The sequence below is a fragment of the Terrapene carolina genome, unplaced genomic scaffold (assembly GCF_002925995.2).
Source record: "Terrapene carolina triunguis isolate 2854851 unplaced genomic scaffold, T_m_triunguis-2.0 Scaffold402, whole genome shotgun sequence".
NCBI lineage: Eukaryota > Metazoa > Chordata > Testudines > Emydidae > Terrapene > Terrapene triunguis.
The window spans coordinates 2,428,027-2,448,611 of record NW_020664753.1 but is presented as its reverse complement, the minus strand read 5'-3'; the positions used below and the strand labels follow the sequence as shown (position 1 = coordinate 2,448,611).

General features: G+C 49.6%; 1 protein-coding gene across 1 annotated transcript in view; it reads left to right on the top strand.

Moving 5' to 3' along the window:
• The window catches only part of ZNF488 (zinc finger protein 488), a 35,621-nt gene extending 15,468 nt beyond the window's left edge, over positions 1-20,153 (top strand). The window contains exons 2-4 of the mRNA XM_024210372.1: positions 7,474-7,696; positions 16,029-16,257; positions 18,790-20,153. Coding sequence (XP_024066140.1) covers positions 7,481-7,696; positions 16,029-16,257; positions 18,790-19,949 — 1,605 coding nt within the window. The 5' untranslated portion in view covers positions 7,474-7,480 and the 3' untranslated portion in view covers positions 19,950-20,153. The remainder of the gene's footprint in view (positions 1-7,473; positions 7,697-16,028; positions 16,258-18,789) is intronic.
• The last annotated feature ends 432 nt before the right edge of the window (positions 20,154-20,585 follow it).

Below are 20,585 nucleotides of genomic sequence, written 5' to 3'. Positions count from 1 at the left end.
ATTTAAAGGCATTTATATTTCAGCTCTGTATTTTGGCCCAACCCTAACAATGAACTTTATTCTACCACCTTACTGTTAGGCTCTTTTCTTTCTGGTGTGTATTTGCAATGTTAAGCTGTCACATTGCATTGCATCTCTTAGGCTGCAGCTTTTTTGTATTAGATCATCACACTCTGCTATAGACTAGTCGCATACCTGCTGAAAACCCCTCCAGAGAATTTAGCAGATCTCTATGTGACAGCAGTCAGTTCTGACCTTGCAGACATCCTCTCCTTAGTTGTTTGTATTTTTTTGGACTTGCAAGGAATGGTGGGAGAACAGCAAAGGTGTTGGGCTGATTAGGTCCTGAGCAGCCCAGTGTTCGTACTCCAAGGACAGTTATTCTGTCGCACCACTGGGGTGGCACTGGGCTAGTTGAGGCAGAATTGACTCCAGAGGCTTAGTTTCTTTCAACCAGGATGGAGTTTTGTCCTTCTTTCTCTATTCTTCAGGGTCTTCCACCCTAGCCCTCTTCCTCCTCTCCCCCTCAATGCTAGAGCTGCTCAGATAATGGAAACAAAAGTTTGGGAAACATATTGAAGTTATTTGTGTTTCGCAGGGTTTGAAATGACCCCAATTTGGGAATTTCATGAATTAGTGTGTGTGGTTAAAAAAACCAAAAACACAGAAATGTTGATTTGGAAGGGTTATCAGAAAGCAAAGCGTGGCTTTCTGTACATGACAAATGGCACTAACCGTTTTTTAACTTATGAAAAATGCCACCAAAAAGTTTCAATAGAAGCCACACTTTTTTTGCAAAAAAAATTTAGTTTAGAAAAAACAGCCAGTTTTCAATTAAAGTGTAACTTTGTCCTTCTATTCACCTCCATTCTGCCAGCAGATGAACCCTGCCCCACCTCCTGTCCACGATGCCTGATAAACATCCATAGAGGTCTGGCTCCTCTCCATCACTCAACACTATTCCTCTAGCCCTCTTTTCCTCTCTCTAATTCCTCTGCAGAAGCTCCTTTACCTTTATCTCTCAAGGGGAGGGGGGTCAAAAGGTCAAGGAGGAGACTGTCTCTCACTATCAAGTCAAGTTCAAGGTCTCGGTCCTTATCTTCAAGGCATACCAGGGTCTCTAAAAGCCTATAGATCTGGCATAAGTTCATGGTCGATAATGCTGCTCCTCAGGCACAGTGGAACTTTCTACCACAAGAGTAAAGCTCGCCTGGGCAGGAGACAGAGCCTTCTCAGGGGCCAGAGCCTTCTCAGGGGCTAGTCCCAGGGCTAGTCCCGGGGGGGGGGGGGGGAGACAAGTGGGGCAATTTGCCCCAGGCCCTGGGCCCCACAGGGGCCCCCACGAGAATATAGTATTCTATAGTATTGCAACTTTTTTTTATGGAAGGGGCCCTCGAAATTGCTTTGCCCCAGGCCCCCTGAATCCTCTGGGCAGCCCTGGCTAGTCCCAGACTGCGGAACGGACTCTCCCAGGAAAGAAGGATCATCCCAGATCTCCCCACCTTCTGCAACAAGTGCCAGGTGTACATCTTCCACACGCCTTCTCTCACATAAACCCAGAGCCACATGGACATTTAAAATACCCCCTCCCCACAAACCAAAACCCTACCCCAATAAGCCACCCCACTGCACACACAATTCTTCCTGCAGGGAGAGGATGAGAGAGAACAAACCCCATGGGCCAGATGTTAGACACATTGCTTAATGCACTACTAGAAGGAGGTCCAGCCCAGATCCACAAAGGTACGTAGGCACCGAAGTCCCAATTTAGGCATCACTGCAATGCACAAAACTCTCGCCTAACTCTGTAGGCGCCTAATCTCACTTAGTGCCTGCATTTTCAGGATGAGAGTTTCCTGGGTGCCTAAATTCCTGCCTCTGGGCTTGCACGCTGCTGCTCCCTGTAGGCGCCCGGATGCCCATCTCCTGCCTAAGCCGCAGAGCGATCCATGAACCAGGAGAAGATAGGTGGAGGAACATCTATCTTCTCTGCAGGTCGGATCCAGTGGGTATGCTCAGAGGCCACCCACAGGATCACACCCTACAAATCAGTTATGGGAAGGGCACCTATCTTCCCCAGATTCGTGGATCTACCCACCCTTGTGGATCTGGGCCTCAGACACCATGGTGATGAGGGCGGGATAAGAACCTTTATACTACAGACACTAGAAGGTTGCCCTGCTGTGACTATCTCAGAGTGTGATGTTATGCTGAGACAAAACACTAGGTGGTGCATTTAATCAATTATTCAACTTCTAAAGAGTTTCACTTGCTGGATGCTTTCAGCACCAGCAGGCAGTACAAGACTTACCACAACAAGGCTGTTTCTTATATACAGACAGTACGCTTCCCATTTTTCACATAACCATCCTTTCTGTACAGTGTATGAATACAGCCATAGCTGTCACTCACACGCTTTGGCATCCACTCCTGCAGGATATGGAGATTTTGTCTGCCACTGATCTTTGGATATTTCAGTCATTGAGCAACAAGCAAACAAAGCTGACATGTTGCATTGGAGAGACGCTAAAGGTGGGATGGCGTGAAAATGGGCTAATGAGATACTAGCTGAGATTCCCAATCAATCCCCATTCCCTGATGATCCCTCATGCAGAGAGAGTGCAGTGTTACAGAAGACACAGTCATACCGGGAAGTAACAGGAGAGCACTACAGCAACCTTCCCTATAGCTGTGTGTGTGACAATGCAATCCCTTTAACAAGGAGCCATATCTTCCCTTCACCTCCATGGCCAGAGATGATTGGGAGGCAGCCAGCAGGTTCTGCTGGGCAGTGGGCACAGAAGTAGGGATCATGCGGTCTGTGACATAGTTCCCTCCCCTGACCCAAAACCTCTGGAAACCCTCTGTGGTTTGTTGGGGGGAGGTGGTGGGCTGGGCCTGTGGCAGAAGTTGGATCACCACACACAGTGGAGCTGTCAATATTAGCACCCCCACTTTCCCTATGCAGTAATGCCCTTTTTGGGGGTACCCTGAGGGCATTACTCAGTGGGGTGCCCCAGTGGCATGGCTGCTGGTGGAGGGTCAAAGAGGAGGCTGGGCTGCACTGCTAAGGCCTTGAGCCTTCATGTGACTGACTTGTGCATCTGTGGAACACTCCAGATATTCACAGGTCTTGGGGGAATATATTATGGCAGCCATCACCAGATGGCACTGTTACACATAGAGAGCATGTGAGGCTTTCTTAGCATATGAGCAAGTTTTCAGTCTTTGGCAGACAGGCTTGCAGGTGGTTGGTTTTGTGATGCAGTATATAGTCCTTGAAGAAGAGTTAAGCGAAGAGAAGTGGTAGGTAGCAGACAGTTTAGACTTTGCTCTAGCTGCCATATTTGGAGGCAATTCTCAGGACAGAGAAGCTTCCGGGGAACTAGGCATTGGTGCATGAGCTGAGATTTCCAGAAGTGGGGGACTGTCTGGGTGCAGTTTGCAACCACCTCTGTTCCAGGACCTGTGTGTGTAAGTAGAGCAAGTTACACTTCAAATAGACCCAGCTTCAGTGGTTCTTCCTTGTAAGATAGTGTACTCTGCACCCCTAGTGTCAGGGTGCAATGCTTCAAGGGTGCAATGCTGCAATGTCTCCAGGGCCTCCTGCATCTCACCCGGTCTTCAGTGGCTCAGCACCTCCAGCCAAGCCACACAAAGCTCAGTTCCCTTCCAGGGTAACAAAAGATCAAACTGAAAGTCCAAGGTAAACATCCAGCTAGTAACTCTCCCCCCACACCCCACCCAGGCTCCATTGAGGTGCTGTTACTGACCCTATGTCAGGGCCTCTCCCACAGGAGCCTGACCTGCTCCTGCAGAGCTCTCCCTCTGTTGCTTCTTGTCCTAGCAGGGCTTCCCTCACTGACCCTCTGCCACTGGGGATCCCCCTGCTCCTTGCAGGCCCTCACCCAGGGCTTCCTGCACAGGAGCCAAACCTGCACTCTGTGGGTCCTCCTATCTGCCTGTTTAGGCCCTGTCAGAGCTCCCACTCACCTACACCAGTGCACCTTGTGAGTCCTCCTATCTTCTCTATACACCCCTCCCCCAGCTGGTTGCCCCCTCAGCTTGTATAGTCTGGTCCTGCCCTTTCACACCTGGGCTCACTAATTATCATTCAGTTGCCACATTACCATCAGCTGGGGGTGGGGAGGGGGGGTAGCTGCTAGGCCTTGGGCCAGGCTGAGCATCTCTTGCCTTAAAGGGTTAGTCAGCCTGTGACATTCCTCCACCGGGGAGCCGGCCTGCTCTGGAATGCCCCTACTCCTCACTAGGGGTTTACAAGTAGGCTGTAGCCCACGAAAGCTTATGCTCAAATAAATTTGTTAGTCTCTAAGGTGCCACAAGTACTCCTGTTCTTTTAACACTATATTAGTCAGGCCAGTTCGCTGGTCTGGCCAGTCACAGGGAGCGGAGCTGTTTTCTAGGAACTTAGGTAGGTAGATAGAATAATACCAGGAAGACAACACCATTCCCAGCTTATACAACAAGGAGTCTGGTGGCACCTTAAAGACTAACAGATTTATTTGGGCATAAGCTTTCGTGGGTAAAAACCTCACTTCTTCAGATGCATTCTTCAGAAGTGAGGTTTTTACCCATGAAAAATTATGCCCAAATAAATCTGTTAGTCTTTAAGGTGCCACCAGACTCCTTGTAGTTTTTGTAGATAAGGACTAACACGGGTACCCCCTGCTTTGATTCCCAGCTTGATTCCCAGCTTATGGCATTTCCCTGCTTTGCTAAGGGAGTAGTAACCTTCCTTGACAAAGGATCTGGGCCATGGCCCATAATTTATTCCTATAGATTTTTTTTTTTAGTAATTTAGGCCAACATCTTTATGCTCTGTTGTTTTCTTTTGAAGTGCTTTTTAAAAACGAATGTGAACAGAATGTTTTCATTAAGTAAACCCCGTCCTCCCATACATTTAAATGAAAACAGTGTTTAAAGAAATTCTATAGTTATATAGTATCCCAGTGGTGGTGTCACACAAACATAGCAGCACTGGGCATGGGATAGTACTTGGGAGCCAGGAAGTGAAACTGATCAACTGAAAGCACAACTACCCAGTCTAGTTCCACCGCCAGCCATGAGCAGCATAATGCAGCCAGAGGTAGGGTGACCAAGACAGCAAGTGTGAAAAATCAGGATTGGGGTGGGGGGTAATAGGCGCCTATATAAGACAAAGCCCAGAATATCAGGACTCTCCCTATAAAATCGGGACATCCGGTCACCCTAGCCAGAGGCAGCATGCACCAGTGTGAGTTGTCTCTGGCGCTGGGGGTCAGGAGACTTAGGATCTGGTCCCATCTTGCCAGTGACCTGCCCTATGACCTTGGGCACTTGGCATTTTACCGCCTTGTCCCTTTGTTTCCTCTCCCGTCTTCTGTCTGTCTTAGCATCTTGTCTGTTTAGACCGTGATCCTGCAAAGACTTACTCACAGTGCATTACATTAAGCATGTATTGAAATCTTTACAGGATGGGGATGTAGACCTTGCCTATATGAGAAAACTGTTCTGATTTGACTAAATCGAGGTAGAACTGGAATTGGGTCAGTGCCACTCTCTGGCGTATTGAGTGCTTTACATCCCATTAGCTTAAGCTCTAAGTCACATTGTGACAAAACAATCCCATTGGCACAAAGTGAGAGAGGTTAGATTGGCTCTTCTGTCCTTCCATCTCGGTATTTCTAAGGCCAAGAGCTCTTCAGAGCTTGTTACTGTCAGGGCTGGCTCCAGGCACCAGCCGACCAAGCACGTGCTTGGGGCGGCACCTTGTAAGGGGCGGCCAATCTTGGGGTGGCAGGGGGCGCTCGGGTTCTTTTTTTTTCTTTTTTGGTTCGGTGGGGCGGCGCTTGAGGTTTTGTTGTTTTTGTTTTGGCGGCACAGCGCTCAAGGGGGGTGTTTCGGCAGCGCGGCGCTGGGGGGGTGTTTCGGCGGCGTGGCGCTCGGGGGGGTGTTTTGTCGGTGCGGCGCTCTGGGGGGTGTTACGGCGGGGCGGGGCAGCGCTGGGGGGGGGTTGTTACGGCAGGGCGGGCGCTCTTTTTTTTTTTGCTTGGGGCGGCAAAAAATTAGAGCCGGCCCTGGTTACTGTTCTCTTTCAGTCTCTCTGCTTTATGGACCTGATCCAGCTCTCACTGGAGTGAATGAGGATCTTTGCACTGCCTTCAGTGGGAGCTTGATGGAGCTATGTCTCCATAAATAACCCACAGAACCCTGAAATGGCAAAGGGCCCAATCCTGCAACCTAACCATGTGTGGAATTCCCAGGCTCGGCCCCAAAGTGCTGGAGATAGCGTCTGAGCTCTGATTCATTTAATAGCATTGCCCGCTATTCACTGACAAATACCTTCATGCCAGCTGAACTGCGAGAACATACTGCCCCGGCTATATTGTTAGCAATGTCTGAGATCGCCATGTCGGGACGCAGGTAGAGGAGTCACAGTCTGCTCGGGCCTTCATAACTGTCACAAATGATATTGATATTAAAATGGGACAAAAATGACCCTTTTATCCAACCCTCATGGGTTCTGGGTGTTCAGATTGAATGCAATTTGGATCCAAACCATCCTTAGTTTGGTTCTGCAAAACCCAAACCTGGATTGAGGAGGTTCTGCCAAACCAGAACCCACCGCTGCTTCTCTACCTCTAATTTACACTGTGCCTTTCACCCTAACCGAGAAGGATCTCAAATCACTTTATTTACTAGCTAATCTAATGTAAATTGAAATGCAGCCACCTCAGGGGTGCAGCCCGGCAGGCATTTAACAGCACACAGCATCAAGGCTCAACAAAGCAGGCCAGGAAAGAAAGGGGCATTTTAGGTAGTGGACTGTAATTTTCCCAGCTGGAATCTGGCCAGGACACCGTGGCTCAGACCCTACAAAGTACAAACAAGACATAAAAGGCAGCACGCAGAATGGGAGAAATCTTCAGTTGATGAAGAAAAGCCACAAGCATTTGGAACAATCCCAGCATTTCCATTTTGGGGGCCGAAGTGAACAATGACTGTGTCTTGAGAAAGTCCGGCAGCCTGTGATCCTGTAATAGACAGGACTGAGATTAGGGTGGACTAGTTGGCTTTCTTTTCATCAACTGGAGATTTTCCCTACTGTGCCCAAAGCTTCATGGTCCTGGGTATAAGCGGTCAGCATCGTGGGAGCTACTGGGCCGTGGGAGCAGCTGACTGAGTGCCCTGGAAAAGATTGACTGATTTATTCACAAGATTAAGATTGCTGCTTTAGTGCGGAATAGCTTGTCTCTTTCTGGGCTGGACATCAATAAAGCCACAAGCTCCCATGTGCCAGGAAAACTCCACCAATGCCAATGTGTTGGTCCCCAGTAGCTTTAAAGCTCCCATCCGGTTATAATTCAATTCCAATTCCTTACAGCCTTTGTGGTATAAATCATGATCAGATTTATCCCCCACCCCCCCTCAATTTCCTATCCCCAGTGTAAGTGATTCCTTGCTTTGTTGCAGGTTGAGGATGGAACTGACATCTTTGCCTAAACTCCTCTGGACGAGTGACAACAAGCTCTTGCATCATCATTTCCCAGATGTGTTTGCAACTGTCCATACCACTCAAGACATCCCAGAGGAAGCCAGTTTTGGACCATGTATGCTGCAGAACACCTTGTTGGACACTGTTGCTTTTATTGCCCTGAAATGCTCCGAGAGAAGAAATATCCATTATGTATTTAAGGTAGGAGAGCCTGGTATTTTATATTGTACTGGAAAAGCTGTCCCCTCTCCCCGCCCGCCCCGGATTGCTCTTCTCGGCCGGTGGCATTGGCATGGGATATAGTTTTATCCCCAGGTCGGCACAGCTAATAGCTCTGCCAAGAGGGGAAACTGGCCCAGCGCGGTGCTGACCTGGAGGCTGGATTCTGAGGGGATCCCAGCAAGGACTGTTCCCGTGGGGGAAAGAGCCCAAAGCATGAGTACCGTCCTACGCCAAGACACCCTTGACCTGCCGCTGAACTGATCCAGGATGTGGTGGAATGAGGGGCATGTCTTCACTTGGAGATGAACAACCAAGAGGGCTTGGCATGGGGCATACTGACCCTTCAAGGCCAAGGAGGGGTCACACTATCCCATTGCAGGGACTGCCTGGCATCCCCGAGGGAGAGCGAGTGGCTTCGGGGCAGCGTTTTGAAGTCTAAGAATGGGCCCAGGCTGCTCCTGTTTAGACAGAGCATAGGAATATGAGCAGAGCACGCTTCTCCACCCTGTCTCTCCCTGCACCATGGGGGTTGCTGCAGCCCATGGGGGGGAGGGGGGGTCTCTTCCCCTTTGCTCTTGCCTCTTGCGGCAAGATCAGATCTCTGGAGGGGGCCTGGGTGCCAGGAGGGAGGAGTCAGGGCTGTTTGCGTGTGTTTGGACTCTAGCACCAGACTCTCAGGCTGCATTTTGGGACTTTGCCACAAGAGCCCTGGCGGGAGTCTGGACGGTCTGGAAAAAGATGTCCCTGGAGTGGGCTGGGGCTGGCAGGGTAAGGCTTAGCTCTGGGTTGTACAGCCAGAGCAGCGTCTTAAAGCCCTACTGTCTCTTAGAAACCACGTCAGCTGACACACCTGGGCTGAACACACCTCCCTTTCCATGTGTAACCATGGTGTTCCCCGTTGCGTAACCAGCCCCTTTCGTGCTGTTGGGGGGGAGGCGGGAGTTGAACCTGGCACCTTCAGTCCCCAAAATGCAAGCTGCTACTGCTTGAGCTGATCAAGTCCCTCCCTTAGCAGCTAGCTCATAGACTTGAAGGCCAGAAGGGACCACCATGCTCATCTACTCTGACCTCTGGCACATTGCAGGCCACAGACCTCACTCACCCACTCCTGTAATGCACCCACAGCCTCTGGCTGAGTTCCTGACAATGTGGAGTAGGCTCTTAAGTTACATGGACCAGCTATTAGAGGGTGGCACAGCCACATAGTGCTAGCAGGCTTTACACTTCGTGGGCATTTTGACTGGGAGTTGTGACAGGCGCTGAATGAATAAGGGATTTCTTGTTTCGCTGGCAGTTTAGAAAAATAACAAATCATTTGGGGTCAAACCAAAACCAGTGTTTTATGAAATATTCCGGCAAAGCGAGAAGTTGAAACAAAAATTGCCACTCAACCCGAATCGGAATGTTGCAGCATCACAAAACCCAAACCTCTGGAGTTGAGACATTTCCACTTTCGTGCATTTGGACAAAAGCAAAAAGAAACAAAGGGTGGAGGAGACCTGGCTTTAATTCTTCCCTCTGCCTGGGGAGAAGGGATTTGAACCAGGCTCTGTCATCTCTCACGTGAGTTCCCTATCACTGAGCGATAGGGTATTCCAGTAAGAGGGCTGCCTCACTCTCTCCTCTTCAAGCTGCTCCACTGTGTCTAAACAATTAAATAGCCATTGGAGCGGGAGGCCTGTGTCCTGGGTCTCTTATACCCGAGGGGAGTGCCCTACCCATCAGGCTATGGAGTCATTCTCATGCTCAGTGACTATCCAACTGGAGAGCCTTTAACTCTGAGTCCCAAAGGGAATCTGCTTTTCTTCTCCCCTTGCTGTTTTTTCAGTGGGTCAACCCCATGGAGTCCCAGAACCCTCAATTTAACAAGCTCCCTTAATGTTTTCTGCACCCCAGACCTAAGAAATAACAAGGCTTCCCCAGCTTGATCTATGCCGTCTCCCTCTCCACCAAAGCAAGCCAGCCATCTGTAAATCAGTCAGGTCTGCTAAACCCAACCTGCCCCATGCCCCGCCACTTACAGCATCCTGTGCCATCTCCTTCTCCTGAAAGGTCCCTTCTCTTCCCTCCCCGAGGGGCCTTGAAAGCCAAGCCTCTTTATAGTGGAGTTGTGATTGAGCCCCTCCGGGCCACTGAGGCCTTCCCTGCTCTGTAGACACAAGGGAAGCACACAACTGTCCAAGGGACCCATAAGCAGAGGAGCTGGGCTTTGGGCACAGCAGTACGTCCACATGCAGACCAAAACACCCAGAGCTAGGCTTTGAGTCTCTTCTGCTCTGTCCTGTGCTCTTACTTATTCCTTGTCCCCTTTCCATGTGTTCAGCCCTCTCTCTTAGGGCCTAATTTCCAGAGATCTTACGCATCCCTTGACTGTGCTCAGAGCGGTGAGTCAGTGCTGGGCACTTCTGAAAACCAGGCCTTAATTAGTGACAGCCTTTGTCCTAGCTATTAGTTACAACCACTGGGGGCATCAGACTTCTGTATTTGTCAATTATCATTAAGTACCATATAGTTAAAAGAAACCAGCTGCAGGGCATGCTAATTTATTCTTTCCCTTATACTAATTAACTCTTACACTAATTGTCTCTTAACAGTTCATTCTTCTGGCTGAGCTGCTAAAGTGCGCATACTTTTGCATGCATTCCGAGGGGTAAAAACAGAGCAGCGATGTCCAAAACCCTGTTTCTCCTACAAAACCCCGTGGCATAGCTGCAAGGCACTTAGTGGAGGAACAGAGAAAGAAATCACTGGGGGTGAAATATGCTTCATTTCCAAACTTCTCTCTTTCAAAACAACCACTGAGGCGCTCAAAAATCAGCAGACTTTTTTTTGCAAATGTCCTTAATCGCTTTGTGCCTCAGTTTCCAAGCTGTGGAAACCCCCCTCGTTCTTTTTGCTGATACAGACTAACACGACTACCACTCTGAAACCTCTCTCCCTTGCAATTAATATTTGTTAGGCTTAGATACTGCTGTGATGAGCTCCAAAGGAAAGCCCATGAGGAAACTAATAATTCCCTATTCAGTGCAAGTTTAGAAGGGCGTGCAGTGAATAAGGCAGGGGCCGCACATAGAGCGATGAGGATAAAAGTAATATTGAATAGCTGTACCATTCTCAGAGCATCCTCCATCTTGTGCACTGAATGAGCTGGGGTCTTGTGGAAAAAATAGTATGAGATCATGTAATTAAAGAGCGTATCATAATACAGATGCGCAAGGGGGCGGAGTTAAGATTGCACAGGTAACCTGAAATACCTTAAATTCTGTCATTTTTAAACTTTGGAGTGCTTGACTTTGTAACCTAAATATAATTCTTTTAATATGGGGTGGGGGTTGTATGTAATATTGCACGTATTAGCTGTTACTGACTGTACCTGGGGTTGTCAATCTTTTTCTTTCTGAGGCCCCCCCGATATGCTATAAAAACTCCATGGCCCACTTATGCTACAACAATTGTTTTTCTTCATATAAAAGCCAGGGCTGGTGTTAGCTAGTAGTAAGCAGGGCAATTGCCCGGGGCCCCATGCCACAGGGGGCACCATGAAGCTAAGTTGCTCAGGCTCCTGCTTCAGCCCCAGGTGGCAGGGCTCAGGGCCCCAGGTGTCAGCCCCATGCAGTGGGGTTTCGGCTTTCTGCCCTTGGCCCCAGCAAGTCTAACATTGGCCCTGCTTGATGGACCCCCTGAAACCTGCTCGCGCCCTCCCAAGGGTCCCCAGACCTCTGGTTGAGAACCACTAGGCTATACCACATTATTTCAGAAATAATTGAGTCTGCAGCATTCAGTTGTTGAGAGCTTGTCCTTTATGGATACCTTGAAATAAATTTGAATTTTTTACTTGATGCAAAAATATGAATAAACTGCACTATTTCTGAAGCTGGAGAGCAAGGTATAAGTGCTTAATAGTTGTATTTAATAATATCCTGTATGGAAAAGCTCTATAGGCATTAGTAGAGATGAAATCCATAGGACTCTACAGATGTTTAATAGGGTTCTGCTGTAATAATTCTAAAGCCCTCCATAATTTAATGGAGAATGAGATAATTTCTGTAGGGGTTTTGAACTATCCTATAGGATTCAGGTGCAGGGATCTAGTTCTTTATTAAATTCTAATGGATTGTTCATTATAGCCTAGGGAGAGGTTATAATTTTACATTAAATTCTCTAGGACTTTCCCATCTGGAGTGAATTGACAATGGAGAACAATGGAATGGAGTTTCTGGTTTCTATCTGGTGTACCATACTCATGCTTTTCGGATTGAGGCTTATTGACTAGAGAGCAGACCAGGAAACTTGAGTTCCCACCTCTTCAACTGACTTGATGGGTGACCCTGGGCCAGTCGCTTCATCTCCCTCTGCCTCAGTTTCCCCATCTGTACCACAAGGATAACGGTCCTGGCCTATCTTGGACTGGGCAGGTGTGGCGTGAGTGAGGCTGAATGATTGGGCAGTGAGGTGATCTGAGAGCCTCTCAGGGAAGGAGCTCTGCAGGGCCAGGGAGCTCTGCATTTCTGGTAGTGGTGGGGATCTGAATGCTGCCAGGGGAGTGGGCGCTGGAGAGCAGGAGAGAGGCCAGGCAACCAGCCAGGTGGGGAGCAAGAAGCATGGGGAGCTCTGAGTAAAGCAGCCGAGGCTGCCCGGGAGAGGTTGGAGCGCTGGATGGACAGAGGAAGCTGCAAGCTGGGTTGGCATGGGGACTGCAGGAGCCAGCTACCGGTTGGGAGGGTGGGCAGCAGTGACGCTCAGCATGTAGGGTTAGAACTACCTGTGTGTGCTGCTGGCTGGCAGAAACTGCACCACAGGCAGCTCTTCACACATAGAATCATAGAATATTAGGGTTGGAAGAGACCTCAGGAGGTCATCTAATCCATCCTCCTGCTCAAAGCAGGACCAACACCAACTAAATTATCCCAGCCAGGGCTTTGTCAAGCTGGGCCTTAAAAATCTCTAAGGATGGAGATTGCACCACCTCCTTAGGTAACCCATTCCAGTGGTTCACCAGCTTCCTAGAGAAATAGTTTTTCCTAATATCCAACCTAGACCTCCAACACTGCAACTTCAGACCATTGCTCCTTGTTCTGTCACTGTCATCTGCCACCACTGAGAACAGCCTAGCTCCATCCTCTTTGAAACCCCTCTTCAGGTAGTTGAAGGCTGCTATCAAATCTCCCCTCACTCTTCTCTTCTGCAGACTAAATAAGCCCAGTTCCCTCAGCCTCTCCTCCTAAGTCATGTATCCCAGCCCCCTGATCATTTTTGTTGCCCTTTGCTGGACTCTCTCCAATTTGTCCACATCCTTTCTGTAGTGGGGGCCCCAAAATTGGATGCAATACTCGAGATGTGGCCTCACCAGTGCCGAATAGAGGGGAATAATCACTTCCCTTGTTCTGCTGGCAATGCTCCTACTAATGCAGCTCAATATGCCGTTAACCTTCTTGGCAACAAGGGCACACTGCTGACTCATATTCAGCTTCTCATCCACTGTAATCCTCAGGTCCTTTTCTGCAGAACTGCTACTTAGCCAGTTGGTCCCCAGCCTGTAGCGGTGCATGGGATTCTTCCTTCCTAAGTGCAGGACTCTGCACTTGTCCATGTTAAACCTCATCAGATTTCTTTTGGCCCAATCCTCCAATTTGTCTAGGTCACTCTGGACCCTATCCCTACCCTCCAGTGTATCTACCTCTCCTCCCAGCTTAGTGTCATCTGCGAACTTGCTGAGAGTGCAATCTACCCCATCATCCAGATCATTAATAAAGATGTTGAACAAAACCGGCCCCAGGACCAACCCCTGGGGCACTCCGCTTGATACCAGCTGCCAACTAGACATCGAGCCGTTGATCAGTACCCGTTGAGCCCGACAAGCTAGCCAGCTTTCTATCCACCTTATAGTCCATTCATCCAAATCCATACTTTTTTAACTTGCTGGCAAGAATACTGTGGGAGAGCATATCAAAACCTTTGCTAAAGTCAAGGAATAACACGTCCACTGCTTTCCCCATATCCACGGAGCCAGATATCTCATCATAGAAGGTAATCAGGTTGGTCAGGCATAACTTGCCCTTGGTGAATCCATGTTGACTGTTCCTGATCACCTTCCTCTCCTCCAAGTGCTTCAAAATGATTTCCTTGAGGACCTGTTCCATGACATCACAGGGCCTGGAGGGCTGATGTTCTGAGGGGCAACCCACACCAGTAAAGGGGAGTGTCACTGCTAGCCCTGTAACCCTGTGTGCCTTCAGTTCGCTGCTGCAGGGGCTCACAGCCTGGACACGGACAGCCAGCAGACAAGCCTGCAGTCCCCTGAGTGTCTGTGTGCCGTGCAGCCCTGGTTCAGCTCTCTGACCACAGCAGCCTGTCTATAGCACAACAGCCCTGCTTCGCTCTCCTCCAGCCTGGGTTACTACTTGCTGGGGACCTCAACACTTGCCAGTCCTGAATTTCCCCCAGACCATCTGCCCTGCAGTGGCCAGCTCTGTCCTGGAGCACTACGAGAATGAATAGAGTTTGTTGCTCCTTTAAAGCGACAAAAGCACATGACAGCTGGGGGAAATATTCCCTGCCCTGCTAGCACAGCACTGTGTTGGGTTCCAGTAAAAATAAAAGACGTTTATTAACAAAAGGCCTTAGGTTAAGTGATAGCAAGTCTTGCAGAGACTCCAACCTCCTGTCTTTCTCTGCTTGCAAGAGGTCTGGCCCCTTGTGGATACCAAGATGGCTTCTTCTCTTTCCTTATGTTTTCTCAAGCTCCGTGTTTTGTCCCCAGACTCAATGCTTCCCTTCCGGTGAACTTCTCATGTCCCTGCTGATTTGTATGGAAATGAGGCTTGCTTAATTTCACTGGAGACAGGTAGATAGCTGCCTTCTCTGCCTCCTGGCTGGGAGAAAGCTTGTTTATCCCTGTGTTTGGTCACAGACTTTAAAGCGTAATATCAGTGATTAGCCATATTTCCTCATATAGTGTCAATACAGACATTTCACAGTGATATTAATCACCAGTGTGTCATTAGCGTTGAGAAAAGACCTGACTCACTGCACTTTTGTAGTACAGTAATCTTGTGTGTAATCAATGGTAGCAGATGACAGAACAAGGAGTAATGGGGAGTTGCAGTGGGGGAGGTTTAGGTTGGATATTAGGAAAAACTTTTTCACTAGGAGGGTGGTGAAGCACTAGAATGGGTTACCTAGGGAGGTGGTGGAATCTCCTTCCTTAGAGGTTTTTAAGGTCAGGCTTGACGGAGCCCTGGCTGGGATGATTTAATTGGGGATTGGTCCTGCTTTGAGCAGGGGGTTGGACTAGATGACCTCCTGAGGTCCCTTCCAACCCTGATATTCTATGATTCTATGAATTACTTCTCAGCTGAGGTTCAGGCCCCCTGACTTTATAGTCCAGAGACTATCTCCCCCACTCGTGAGGCTGATGGCTTTGTTTAAATGTACCTTTGTGTTCCCTGCCTGACAATCAGGCTGGTCAGCCAAGCAGATACTCATTCCTTTGTCTAGGGCAGGCTAGACTTACGCACATTTTAATAACATAATCCAAGCACATATCCATAACTCTTTGTACAGACCCTCTACATGCACCATGCAAAGATATTAATGATCAGTGAGTTATTAGTTGTCCAGTGATATATTACATGCCACCTTGTGGGTATATATCGTGACAACAGTGTGTTAGGTGTAGTGAGTGTGTCAGGTCTGGAAAGAGCTGCTGTCATGGAGCAGCAAACCAACAGCAGGTCACTGTGTCACAACCCCTCGAAGACAGTCCTGCCCTGACATGGCCTGTTAGAGACGGGGTGATACTGAAATGATGGAGGAAGAACCTTGTGCGTGTGTGTGTTTGTGTGTATTGGGGAGGCTCCTTCTCTTTGCAGCCAGAGGAGAGAGGTAAGTGGGCAGGTTAGATTTCCCAAATGACTGTGTCAGGGCTGAGGGCACGTATGCTGCAGAGGAAGATTGGGGAGAGGTGGAGGGGGAGCAGCAAGGCAGGGAGAGAAGGTGAGTATCGGGGGGTTGTCACTCTTTGAGCGGGATGGCACAAGATGTTCCATCATTTAAGACGGTGCCGCCTGCTGCGTTCTGGTGTCTCTGTCCTGCTCCACCATCTCTGTGGTCCCCTGGGCGTGGGGTATAATTCAGGAAGGCTGCAGACACTGTGATCAGGCCCCTTGTGTAAGTGTTTGCTGCGTCGGGGCCACAGCCCTTACATATTGGATCACGTGTAAGACAGGAAAGGACAGGCTTTGCCGAGAGTGTTGATGAATTTGTGCATTCTAGGTCCCTATTGTCTACCTTTTTGCCTTGTGTCTAACAGGTAGATGTCACCTCGGTGCACAGCCCCTCTGGACTGCCCTGGATGAGGCTCGTTCAAGCAGCTGCCAATAGCAAGGAACAGAACTTGGAAGCCTATTTAAAAAACAGCCAGTTGTACTATCGATCTACTAGGAAAATAGGCAAAAACGAGGAGCTCCTTGTGTGGTACGATGAGGAGCTTTCCAGCCTCCTGGGTTTCAGCGCGATCAAAGCCAGGACTCTCCAAACCGGTGAGTACTGAAGGGAAAATTGCCAGATGCTGAGGTTGTGCGGGTAGCACTGAGGGCAAGATCTTTGTTACAGGTGATGCTGGGCCAGCGGGGAAGGGACCAGCTTGACTCTCAGATCCCAGGCTGGGCTTTCAAGGTTGGGCAGTTAGAAGCAAATCTTTTTACTGGTGCACTGAGCTGGAGTCAATGAAGGGAGTCTTCCAGCCATGGTAGATAGACTTGTGCTAACAGGGCTTGAGCTAGCTCACTAAGGATAGCTGTGTGGACGTTGCTGCTCCAGCGGAGACTTGGGCTAGCTGCTCGAGCCTAGGGGTTCTGGGGGTGCTGCCCTGGGGTCAGAGGTTAGCTCGAATGATGTAACTGAACTGGGCTACAGAAAACAGCTCAGGGTCTGAACACTTCTTGATGCAGCTCAATCTGCTTAAATTAGCCAAGACTTGGGTAAGTGTAGATGGTCCTGATTCTCAGGGGCTCTTGGGAACACATTTGGCTGGGAGAGATTCACTTATACTAAGTGAATTGCTTTGAAAATGAGTAACACAGAAAGCAGTACAATCTTTTAAAGAAACACTGTGCATAGGGAAAGATTGACAGCTTCACACCACTACTCAAAAGGCTGTAGTGTAACTTATGGTGTGATTTTTAAACAGACTTTGTCAAATTGGTGCTACCCAGTGTGGAGGGTCTCGAATTGATTTAAATCTGGCTTGTAGCAGGATAGCTTGTGTTAGTAAATTTGCTGTCTGCTATAACCCATTTTAAACCAATAGAAATGTGTCCACACAGGAGTCTGCACCCAGTCTGCTTTCAAACTGATTTTAGTGAAACCAGTGCAACTTGTGTGTGTGGACACACTTAGATCGGTTTAAAATTGGTTATAGTGGCCTGTGAAGGAGCAGAGAGACTGCTGCCGGGCACAGCAGGGGTTAAAGAAAACCTCTGGGTTCAGCTAGCCCTGCCCCGTTATACCTGCAGCCAATGCCAGGCCTGGAGGGGGGGAGAAAAGAAGGGAGCCTGGCTCAGTCAAGGCCATTTTGGTGCCCTACACAGCCCTAGGCCTCCGTGTGTGGGGGCTGGGTTGGGGGGCAGAGGGGAAACGACCCTCCAGCACGAGCCGGCGAAGCGGAGCCAGTTGGAGCTGGGTTGCTCCACTTCCCGCCGCCCGGTGAGTGCAAGCCAGGCCCGACCCCGCACTCACAGGGCGGCGGGAAGTGGAGTGACCTGGCCCCAGCCTGCTCCGCTCTGCTCCCCTGGCTCCCAGCCTTGGGACTTGGGGGTAGGGGCAACCGCCCCCCAGCACTCACCAGCGGCGCGGCTGGGAGCCAGCGACATGGAGCGGGCTGGGGCTGGGTCGCTGCACTTACCGCTGCTGGTGAGTGCAGGCCCGACCCCTGCTGCAGTCCTCAGGGGAGTGGGGGCGGGGCTGGGGCGGAGCAGGGGTGGGAAGAGGTGGGGCTGGTACAGAGCAGGGGCGGGGGCCATGGGGAAGGGGCAGAGCAGGGGCTGGAGCAGCACGCAGCTGTGTAGGGCACCAGGAAATTTGGTGCCCCAAATTTCCTGGTGGCCTAATGCAGCTGCATACTTTGTGTATGGGTAGGGACGGCCCTGGGCACCTGGACTAGTGGGGCCACTCCCCAACTAAAAGACTTGCATAGGGAGCAGGCCAGGAAAACAGGCCCTGAACCTCTCCTCACGGCTGGGAAAAAGATCCACCTCCCCTGTTTAGGGGTTGAACGACACAGGACCCTGGGCCAGGACCTGAGGGAGAAGGAGGGCTCAGGTCTCCCTATAGCCCACCTAACCAACGATCTAGCCACTGGGCTGCCCGGCCACTGAGGGCCCTATCACACCAACTCAAAGTGGGAATGTTTTTTTTGTATAACCTAAGGTGTGAATTTAAATCAGTAGAGTTATATTGGTATAACCCTCCTCCCACATAGACATGCGGTATAAGACAGCCTTTTTATCAGTTTAGCTTATGTCGCTTTGGAGGGGATGTAAATGAAATAGAAAAAAGGCCTCTTATCCCAGAATAGGAGTGTTCTGCGAATACCGGCGTAACTCTGTCAGTATAACTGGTAGGACTGTCCCCTGTATGCTGGCTTCCCGAGTGATCTATGGAGTAGAGAGACGTGCAAGCCACATTTGGATTCTGCTTTTGGATCCACAGGGGTGCTTGAAGCTGGGTTTCTCATTGAGACCATTGTAAAGATGATTTGCCTGTTGGCAAGATCAGGCGCAGGTCTGGGTTTTGGGCTTTGAGCTGCCACAGAGTTCGGAGGGTCGATTCAGGCCAGTGTCTGCTGTGAGCACTTGACTCAGCAGCCAGCATCGGGGTGTGGAACGTATGGAAGGAAATGTATGCGAGGTGCCTCCTGTAGCAAGATGGCACCTGACCCTGCACTCCAGTTAGCTTGACCCCAGTGACCCAGCTATGGAGTTGCTCCTGGTTTAGACCAGTGTCAGCCAGGCCTTAAAAGCAGCCGGGACTCTGACTACGCAAAACTCAATGGCCATTTTCTGTTTCCACAGAGCTCAGGTGCCCGGAATGTGAGCAGGGCTTTAAAGGCGGGCACTCCTATCTGGCCCACGTCCGCTTCCTCTGCGTCCCGGAGAAGAACGCCCCGCCGTGGAGAAATCTCCAGGAGCAGAAGGCTGGGAAGGGCCATTTGCCTGACCAGGCCACAAACTTCCACAGCCTGGCAAGGGATCTGGAGGTCAAAATAGCCACGTGGAGAGACGACCCCCGTGGGCTGTCAGGGGAGAAGAGAACAAAGTCGGAAGAGGTGGAGAGCAACAGGAGCAGGAAAACGGTGTTGTTGGAGAAGACAAATAACCTAGGGGAAGCTAACAGCTATGGGGGCAAGGAGGAGGCGGTGGGGGAACACGCCTTCGCTGGCTCCGTCTGGAAGCTCAGCTCAGGGAAGCTGTCGGCGAAGAAGGATGCCTTGGAGCAGAAACAGAGCGCTTTCACCGAGGTCAGGAGGATGAAGGACCGGCTGAGGAATGAGAGAGCGAAGGAGGTGGAGCAAGGGGGTGGCCTGGGCCAGTTTGGCAAAGAGCAGATGCCCAAGGACGTGGTGCTGAGCTCCTCAGGTAGCGCGTTCTCTTTCGTATGGCCCACCCGAGCCCGGGGGGAGCAGAAAAGTGCTTTTAGTAAGCCAACCAAGTGTCTGGTGGACAGGGCTGCTGGGTATTCCTCCCATCCCATGACCGAGCTACCGAAGAGCCTGGGGGAGCTGTCTGGCTTCATCACCACAGCGGACATCATGTGCTACAGCAACCTTTTGAATTCCAAGTTCTTTGTCAGTGACTTGTGTAATTCTCAGGCGCTGCAGACGAGCAACAGCCGGAGCAACGCTTTCCCACATACCTCAGAACCGTGGCCAAAACAAACTGGGGGGCAGCTGCAAACCGCCACCACCACCTCCTCCTCTTCCTCCTTGACTCTGCTGCCGCCCACCTTCACATCCTTCGGGGTGGCCGCCCAGAACTGGTGCGCAAAATGCAACCTCTCCTTCCGCATGACGTCCGACTTAGTCTTCCACATGCGGTCCCATCACAAAAAGGACTACTCCTCGGCCGACTCTCAGTGCAAGAGGAGACGGGAGGAGAAGCTAACGTGTCCAATCTGCCACGAATACTTTCGGGAACGGCACCATTTATCCCGACACATGACCTCTCATAATTAGAGCTGGGTAGACTGAGCCGACCACAGGACTGGGTTGGGGGAAGGGGGATGGGGAGGGAAAACATTAGTTTGTATCATTATTATTTTTTTCAGTGTTTAAATTAATTTCTTATAGGAAACAGCTGCTTACAATAATTTATAATTGATGCTTCACAAAAAATATATGTTTACATGAGACCGAGTGGTCGTTGGTTTTGAAAATGCAGCCAAGCCCTTGTTAGTATATTTTTGAGGAAATAAAATGATGAAATGAATGAAAATGTTTTATTAATTTGGCCTCGAAGCTGCTGCTTTACAGACAACAATCTGTTGTAGCCATGTGTGAGATATGCTGTTATGTGCATATGTAACAATTAGAGCTGAGCCAATAATTGATTTTATCATCTGAAAAAAAAATCAATTAGTTTTGTACCAAAATTGATTTTTTCCCCTCGTTTTTCTCTCCAAAACAAAACAAAAAAATGAAAATCCTTTCTTCGGGTCGAATGTTCCAACATTGGTTTGAAATGACGTCTTGACTTTTTTGAAAAAAATGGTTCCTCATTTTTTATTTGGCCGAAATTATTAATTGAATTCAACCCAAATTTGCGAAGTGTTTTGGTTGCGCCAAAACTCCATTTTTCAGTGAATTTAGTGC